The 9,267-nt window shown below is 42.8% G+C and overlaps 1 protein-coding gene across 1 annotated transcript; it reads left to right on the top strand.

Annotated features, from left to right (window-relative positions):
- Positions 1 to 4,270: 4,270 nt before the first annotated feature.
- On the top strand, positions 4,271 to 5,725 carry LOC116209072. Its single transcript, XM_031542634.1, has 3 exons — positions 4,271 to 4,405; positions 4,508 to 5,125; positions 5,279 to 5,725. The coding sequence occupies exons 1-3, from the start codon at positions 4,271 to 4,273 to the stop codon at positions 5,723 to 5,725; spliced, it is 1,200 nt and encodes a 399-aa protein (XP_031398494.1).
- Positions 5,726 to 9,267: the final 3,542 nt, after the last annotated feature.

Raw genomic sequence — 9,267 nt, 5'->3', positions numbered from 1 at the left:
TTATGATGTACCTCAATAGCCGCAGACGCCACTATTGTAACAAGAATATAGAATGGCACCAAATAAATAGTCTTTGGTGGCAAATATATAGCTACGACATCAGACTTGTTGCAAATATGGTATTTCCTCCTGCAAATATACAATCAAGGCAATTGTTCTTGCCTACTTACCACGACTAGCTCGTAGCGATTACATACCTCAATATCTACAAGTGCTATGATTGTCACATGACCCAATAGCGCTAAAAAGATACTCTTTGGTAGCAATTAGATAGTCACGACATATTATGTGTGGCAAATAACTTATTTCTTCCCACAAATATAAAGTGGTGGCAATTGGTCGTGGCCAATAACCACAACTTGCTCGTAGCAATGAAGTATATCAGTACCACAAAGCGTTTTCTCATAACAAAAAGTGTGACTGGTGCAAAAAAGATACTCTTTGGCGGTAATGAGATAGCCATGACATATAGTTTGTGGCAAATAATATATTTCTTCTCACAACCATATAGTGGTGGCAACTGTTCTTGACCATTAACCACAACCTACTCATAACAACGAAGTATATAAGTAGCCAGAAATCGTTTTCTCGTTACAAAAAGTGCAACTGATGCCAAAAAAGACGTCGATCCAGAAGGCGAAGCGGGGCCGGAGCCGGATCAAAAATTGAATCGGGCTGAGATAGCGGACTGGGCAGACTAGAATGAAGGTGATCCGGCTGGGGCGAATAGTGTTGTTGGGTCGTGACTGGATTGAAGCTTCTGTGAGACTTGACCAGTGGGCTTGAAGTAAAAGACTTCCCCTGAAGAATAGATTCCAAAAACCGAATGTCGAGGTTGCTCCAATCAAATGGCTGTCCGGTGCTGAAGGGAATATTAGTTTTGAAGAAGTGAACATCTTGAGAGATGAAAACCTCCCGATTCTCCAAATCGTAAACGCACCATCCTTTCTTTTCGAATGGATAGCCAAGAAAAATGCATTTCCTCGGACGTGGTCCAAATTTATCCTTAAACGAGGATTATGATGTGCATAGTAGAGGCACCTGAAGACATAAAGATGTTGATGCTCTGGCTTCTTGTGAAAAAGAAGTTCAAATGGTGTCTTTCCCGATAACACACTCGAGGGTGTGACATTAATGAGATGAGCCGTGGTTGAAATAAACTCCCCTAGAAATCTATAGGAAGGGAGGCCTAGAACATAAGAGCTCGGGCTACATTGAGAATATGACGATGCTTACATTCGACTCGCCTATTTTGTTGGGGCGTGTCGACACATGAAATTTGATGAATGATACCATTGTCGGAAAAATAGCCTTAAACAACTCACCCCATGAATTCTGATCTATTATTTCTCGGCATTGTTTTCATCGTTTGGCCGTATTGATTCTTAATCAGCTTGCAAAAACTAATCTGGAAACATTGTGCCTCTGCCTTATCCCATCGAAGGTAGGCCCACACACCACGACTATAGTCATCCACAATCGACAATAAGTATCGAGCGCCAGAAATAGAGGAGACCTTATTAGGTCCTTATGTCATAGTGAACTAGTTGAAATGGAAATGAAGCTTTATTTTAACTGACTAAAAAACTTGAACGCATATGTTTCTCCAGACACATATGTCACGGAGTTCATTATTTTCTAAATGACTCATGGAAAAAGAATTATACTTAAATTGAATACGAGAAGATGGATGTCCCAACCACTTGTGCCAAATGTCTTCACTATCTTCTCTCATTGCCCGTAGTCCTTGATATGATGGGGACAATCAATGTAGAAGCAAGACCCCCTAGGTAAGTTCACCCACTCCAATCGTACTCCTCGAGGTGCGGTCCTAGATTAAGCATACACCAGAGATGTAATGCACACTACAATTAAAATCCCGAAACAGTTGAGCCAAAGACAATAAGTTGCAATTGAAATCACACACGTAAAGAACATCAGGAATGACTCGTTTGGGACCAAATGAGACTTTGACAATGAAAGTAGCCTTTGTTGTTCCATTCGAAACACGAATGATCAAACCATTAGTAATAGGAACAATATCGAACATATTATCCAAGCTACCAGTCATGTGTCGAGAAGCTCCAAAATCAATAATCCAGTCAAGTTTTGAGGCAACCGACACAATATTCTTACCACTTGATTGATTAATCTCACCATCATCGTGCAATCATTGACGCAAGTTGCTGTAACTGAGCCTTAGAGAGATGGGCCAACTTACTAAGATCTATGTGCTTGGGCAATAGTGAAGTTGGTCGGGCCATGATTGAATGGCTGGTGTTGTGGCTGATTAGGGCTCCATTACCCATGAATCAGTTGGAATGGACGTGGCTGTGATGGGTTGCCCAAATATGAATTGCCTGGGCCCCCAGAGTAGGAATTCGCAGGTCCTCCTCCACGCTGTTGCTGTTGTGGAATCGGAGGAAAAGAAGCCGAGCTCCTACCGCTTGATCAAGACTGCCTAGAAAAATTTCCTTTTGAGTTCTTCTAGTTCGATTGATCTAAGCTGGGATAGCCATGGAGCTGGTAGCATGTGGCTTTATAATGGTCATTTCGTCCACAATAGTCACAGAAAAGGACGACTTTGAAGCTTGAAATCACCTCTATTGAACTGAAATTGGAGTTAGAGCTGCCACCGAGATCATTGTTGGCTTTGACCACGAAACCAATCACATCAGAGTTGGAATCCTTGCCCTGAGGGATGAGACGTTGAGCGTCATCATGCGTTGCCATAGAATGAGCTCTATTTGCATTCGGTAAGGGATCTATGCTCAAAATCTGTGAACGAATGGTAAAGAACTCGGGATTGAGTCCAATGAGAAACTGGTGGACTTCTCCTTCTCCTTATGGGTAGCAAGCAAACAAATCTCGGTTTTAGTTGATGAATTCTCGTCTCATTAGCTTGAGAAAAACGCTCCTTTATGTCATCCCATAGGGTCTTTGCATTCTTCGCACTAGCCACTAAATTCTGCAGCGCCTCGTCTAAATGATTGAAAATCCATGGGAAGAGCATCGAGTTGCATGTCACCCATTGTTTGTGATAGGACATTCTGACGAGGAGTCCCGCCTAAAGTGACAGCCCATATTCTAGAAGACTCCGGCTTCTACTAGAGAAGAATATTGCCATAGTACAATTTCTCTTAATTAGATATTGTTTCCTATATTAGCTTGAGTCAGGAGTCTGAAGTTTCCTGTTTCTGATTATTTCCTTGTTCCATTTTAGGAAAGTAATCTGAAGGAGTATAGATGTCAGTTTCCTATTCTAGAGTCAATTGAGGTGTATTCCCTCTATATATAGGCTATTCACCTCATTGTAAGAACGATATACCTCAAAAACACCTATTGATGAATGATACTTTGAGTTTGCCATAATTGCTTCTTTTCAGCATATCGTTAGGGTTTAACTGTATTTTATTCCCTTCGAGTCTAAATTCAGATTTAGGGGCGAGATCGTGATCCGCGCTGTGTCAGTTGGTATCAGAGCAGGAGTTGCCTAAATCTGATCATGGCGGATGAGGCGATTCACAACCACCCTAATGCCGAAGAGCAGGAGGTGGCCGCGATTCAAGCACTGGAGTAGAGGATCGAAAGGATGGAGCAGACTCTCGAGCGGAGGTTTGAGCAAAGATTGGACCAGAGGTTCGAGGAGCTACGTACCATACTTGGCGCTCTAAACTTGCGTGCTGACCAGAATGCGGTAGACGGTGGTCACGCACAACGAGTTTTTCCTCGTGAGCCACCCGTTGTTCAACGTGTTCCCCGTAGGATCCAATATTATGAAGATTCAGATGAGAAGAGTGGAGTTGCATACGATCGATTTGTTCATCAACGAAGGAATCAAAGAAATTGCTAGGATGCTGGAGACTTTCGTTTGAAGTTCGATATTTCCGTTTTCAACGGATGCTTAAACATCGAGGAATTCTTGGATTGGCTTTCAGAAGTCGACTGGTTCTTCGAATACTTCGAGGTTCCCAAGGAGAAGCGCGTGAAGCTGGTGGCATACCAATTGAAGGGAGGAGCATCTGCTTGGTGGGATCATGTGCAAGAGAACCAAGGACGTGTAGGGAAGCAACCCATCCAAACTTGGGAACGCACGAGGCGAATGTTGAGGGCTAGATTTCTTCCTTCAGATTATGAGCAATATTTGTTCATGAAGTACCAGAGGTGTGTGCAAGGGTCAAGGTCCGTCCATGATTACATGGCGGAATTCTTAAGGTTGGCGGAGCGTAATGCACTAAACGAGTCAGAGAGCTAACAAGTTGCCCGGTATATGGAAGGTTTAAAGCCAACTATTCGGGACAAGATTAGCGTGCAGATGGTAGCAACGGTGGATGATGCTCGAAGCTTAGCTCTCAAGGCTGAGATGATGACACAAGACATGGGAAATTCATACCGCAGGAATTATGTAAAATCATCACAAGCCTCTGCAGAAAGAAGCCAAGCTAGTAAACAACCCGGATTAAACAAGTAAGGTCAAGGAAATTTCGATAAATCAATTGGCAAAAAGTTGGTCACCGAGACTGGAGCTTCAAGGAACCAAAATGCTCTTGCCAAGCAATTCACAGCAAAGTGCTTCAAGTGCAACCAGCCGGGTCATCGATCGAGTGATTGTCCTCGGCGAAAGGCTATTGCTTTGGTGGAGCATGATGAAGATGTTGAAGATGTGTTTTGCGATCCTGAGGAAGAGGAAGAATACAGTGGTGATGATGATTATGAGCAGACATACATGGTTCGGAAGTTGATGCTCGCACCTAAGCAAGAAGACCAATCCCAAAGAAACAAGCTATTTCGTACTAGGTGCAACATTCATTCACACACTTTCAACTTGATTATTGACAGCGGAAGTCAAGAGAATATCACAGGAAGAGCTGTGGTTGAGAAGCTAGAGTTGACAGTTGAGAAGCACCCAAATCCTTATTCGATTGGCTGGATAAAGTCAGTGGGTGATATCCGAGTGACCGAACGATGCAAGGTTCCTTTCTCCATTGGCAAATATCGAGATGAGGTGTACTGCGACGTTGTGGATATGGAAGCTTGCCACCTATTGTTTGGGAGACCTTGGCAGTATGACACTGATGCAAAACACCATGGTAAAGAGAATATGTATCAACTCGTAAAGGAAGGGGTACGCTACACCCTAGTACCCTTATCGGAAAAACCTAGGCCCGAAGCTGTCCCGAAAGTGGAGGGTAAAGCGTTTTTTATAGAGACTCATTCGGAGTGAGAGATTGAAGCTGATTTTAAAGAGTCAAACGAATTGCATGTGCTGATTGTGAAGGATTTACCATCGCAGAAGCAAATCGTAGAGGTGCCAGAGGAAGTGAAGCCCCTACTTGCAGAATTTGAAGAGATCATCCCTGAGGAGTTGCTGGATGGGTTGCCTCCAATAAGAGATATTCAGCACCAAATCGACTTGATGCCCGGAGCAAGCTTACCTAATCTGCCCCATTATCGCATGAGTCCACACGAGAGTGCAATACTCCAGGAGAAAGTAGAGGAACTGCTAAGAAAAGGTCATATTCGGGAGAGTTTGAGTCCATGTGCTGTGCTTGCATTATTGACTCCGAAGAAAGATGGGAGCTGGCGTATGTGTGTCGATAGCAGGGCCATTAATAAGATTACGGTGGGATACAAGTTTCCCATTCCAAGGCTTGATGATATGCTGGATCAATTACACGGGGCGGTGGTGTTCTCCAAGATTGACCTTCGGAGTGGATACCACTAAATTCGAATTCGTCCAAGAGATGAGTCGAAGACTGCATTTAAAACTAGAGACGGGCTTTATGAGTGGTTGGTAATGCCATTCCGGTTGTCGAATGCCCCCAATACGTTTATGCGTTTGATGAATCAAGTACTCAAACCTTTTTTTGGCCGGTTAGTAGTTGTCTACTTCGATGATATTTTGATATATAGCAGATCGATCGATGACCACCTCATGCATCTATGTGAGGTATTGACTGTGTTGCGGAAGAATAAGTTGATTATCAATCTCAAGAAGTGCAATTTTATGACGTCGCACTTGTTGTTCCTTGGGTATATAGTAAGCTCAAAAGGCATTCGGGTTGATGATGAGAAGGTTAGTGCAATTAGAGATTGGCTTACTCCAAAAACGGTTAGAGAAATAAGAAGTTTCCATGGCCTAGCTACATTCTATAGACGGTTTATACGTGACTTTAGCACGATCATGGCCCCAATCACCGAATGCTTGAAGAAGTGGAGGTTTAATTGGGGAGAAGAAGCAGAAGCTAGTTTCGCATTGATCAAGGAGAAGTTATGCTCAGCTCCAGTTCTAGCCTTGCCATGTTTTGAGAAACTATTTGAGGTGGAATGCGATGCGAGTGGTGTTGGCATTGGAGCTGCTCTATCACAAGAGAAACGGCTAGTCGCATATTTTAGTGAAAAGCTTAGCGATGCCCGTCGGAGCTGGTCAATCTATGACAAGGAATTCTATGTTGTTTTCCGCGCGTTGAAGCATTGGGAGCATTATCTTATAGGCAAGGACTTCATTTTGTACTATGATCACCAAGCACTGAAGTATTTGAATAGTCAAAAGCGGATCAGCAGTAACATGCATGCTCGGTGGACTACGTTTCTTCAAAAGTTCCCTTTTAAACTAGTACACAAATCGGGTGTGCAAAACAAGGTTGCCGATGCATTAAGCAGGCATGCAGCACTGCTGACAATGTTGAGAAGCGAGCTTATCGGGTTCAAAGAATTGAAGGAGCAGTACGCGGATGATGAGGATTTTGCCGAAACTTGGTCCAAGGTGCAAAATCGCCAAGCGGCTGGAGAGTTTCACAACCATGAGGGATTTCTGATGAGAGGTAACCAGCTTTGCATTCCTCGTTCATCCCTCCGAGAGAAATTGATTAGGCATTTACATGGTGGAGGACTAGCTGCACATCTTGGACGTGACAAGACCGTAGCTGCTGTTTCGGAGAGGTTTTATTGGCCTAAATTGCGTCGTGATGTGGAGAAGTTCGTGCGGAAGTGCCTACGTGTCAGATTTCTAAAGGACAGAAGCAAAACACCGGTCTCTATCTACCGTTGTCGGTACCTAAGGATATATGGGAGGATTTGTCAATGGATTTCTTATTGGGGTTGCCTCATACTCAACGGGGTATGGATTCCATCTTTGTTATTGTGGATAGATTCTTCAAGTGTGGCTCGATTGTTTTTCAAAGAGGTGGTTCGTTTGCACGGTGTTCCTAAGTCCATCGTTTCAGATCGAGACACCAGGTTCCTTAGCCATTTTTGGCTTACCTTATGGAGAATGTTCGATGCTTCATTAAAGTTCAGTAGCACAGCTCACCCACAGACAGATGGTCAAACGGAATCGATGAATAGGACCTTGGCAAATATGGTTCGTAGCATTTGTGGAGAAAAACCGAAGCAATGGGATTTCGCTCTTGCTCAAGCCGAATTTGCCTACAATAGTGCAGTTCATAGTGCTACTGGGAGGTCTCCATTCTCCATAGTTTATCAAAAGGTTCCAAGGCATGCTATCGATTTGATCAAGCCACCAAAGACCTACAAAGGCAATGCTGCAGCTGAAAGCATGACAAAGGAGGTGCAATCAATGCAGTAACAAGTTCATCAAAGGCTGGAAGCTACGAATGCGAAGTATAAGAAGGCCACCGACAAGCATCGCAAGGAGCGACTCTTTTTAGAAGGGGATATGGTGATGGTGTTTCTTCGGAAAGAAAGATTTTCAGTTGGAAGTTATAACAAGTTGAAGCCGAAGAAGTATGGCCCATACAAGGTGTTGAAAAAGATAAATGACAATGCGTATGTCATAGATCTTCCCGAGTCCATGGGTATTTCACGCACATTCAATGTGGCGGACATTTACCCCTACTATGATTCGAAAGAGCCATTATATCTTGAGTTCAGCACAAGCTCGAGGTCGAGCTTTCCACAAGAGGGGGAGACTGACGAGGAGTCCCGCCTAAAGTGATAACCCATATTCTAGAAGACTCCGGCTGCTATTAGAAAAAAATATTGCCATAGTACAATTTCTCTTAATTAGATATTGTTTCCTATATTAGCTTGAGTCAGGAGTCTGAAGTTTCCTGTTTCTGATTATTTCCTTGTTCCATTTTAGGAAAGTAATCTGGAGGAGTATAGATGTCAGTTTCCTATTCTAGAGTCAATTGAGGTGTATTCCCTCTATATATAGGCTATTCACCTCATTGTAAGAACGATATACCTCAAAAACACCTATTAATGAATGATATTTTGAGTTTGCCATAACTGTTTCTTTTCAGCGTATCGTTAGGGTTTAGTCGTGTTCTATTCCCTTCGAGTCTAAATTCAGATTTAGGCGCGAGAAATCGTGATCCGCGCTGCGTCACATTCTTTCTGTCGGTTGAGGTAACTTCCCTTTGATGAATCCAATCTTATTTTTGACTTGAAGTGCATTTTGTATCGCCTGGGACCATGTATTGCAGTTTCTTCCATTGAGTTTGTGGGATATCAACTGAATGTCAGGACCATCATGTGGTGTGAAAATATATGCAAGGGGCATAGCAACAGTCGATGACTGAATAAGATCAGTCCCGAGTTGTGTAGGAGGTGGCGGTGGGGGAATTGAATCAGCCATAACATAGATGAAGAGATATTCGGCAGAAAGGATAGATGTGAGAGACGCTCAGTTGAATTTCCAGCAAATATGACAATAGAACAATGCTTGGCTAGGGCTGGCAAGGTACGACTCGAGATGGTTTCAAGATCGATGCTATGATGCCATATCAAGACTTAGAATAGGGCAAAAGCTTACTGCATCCATTCATTCAATCGATATGTATACATCTGGGTCAAAGGAGAAAAAGGAAATCGAAATGTATGGCTAAACTAAGGTTAATCTATGTATGGCATACAAAGATAATTACATAAATTATAATAGGAAGAAAATCTTTCCATAATATATATCCACGAGATTATATTTGGGTTAACTAATATTTCATTTGTTTCTATAAGGGAAGCTATTGCTACAAATGTCTTGTTCGTGGAAAAGAAAATCGTGGCTATAGAACTAATTTGTTGTAGTGCCCCCAGTGGATGGAATTTCTTCTTCATTGGACATGATACTTGGTTAAGATTGAATCGAGTAATCTGATGCAGCAAGAAGCAGATGGCCGCAGGACCACCGCTCTGATACCATGAACACATCGAATGAGACGGAGAGAAATTTGAAGCTCAATTCATTAATTGCCGATACCTCTTATACAAAAGTCGACTAAAAGAAACTAAGGAAATTGGCTATCT

The sequence above is a fragment of the Punica granatum genome, chromosome 5 (assembly GCF_007655135.1).
Source record: "Punica granatum isolate Tunisia-2019 chromosome 5, ASM765513v2, whole genome shotgun sequence".
In the NCBI taxonomy this organism is placed as follows: Eukaryota; Viridiplantae; Streptophyta; class Magnoliopsida; order Myrtales; family Lythraceae; genus Punica; species Punica granatum.
This window is presented reverse-complemented; position numbering and strand designations above follow the sequence as displayed.

Coding starts and splice junctions, on each gene's coding strand:
- LOC116209072 (XM_031542634.1), top strand. CDS start 4,271: ATGGAAGGTTTAAAGCCAACTATTCGGGACAAGATTAGCGTGCAGATG. Junction 4,406..4,507: donor ATTCATACCGCAGGAATTAT/GTAAAATCATCA, acceptor ATTGGCAAAAAG/TTGGTCACCGAGACTGGAGC. Junction 5,126..5,278: donor ATCAACTCGTAAAGGAAGGG/GTACGCTACACC, acceptor CTGATTGTGAAG/GATTTACCATCGCAGAAGCA.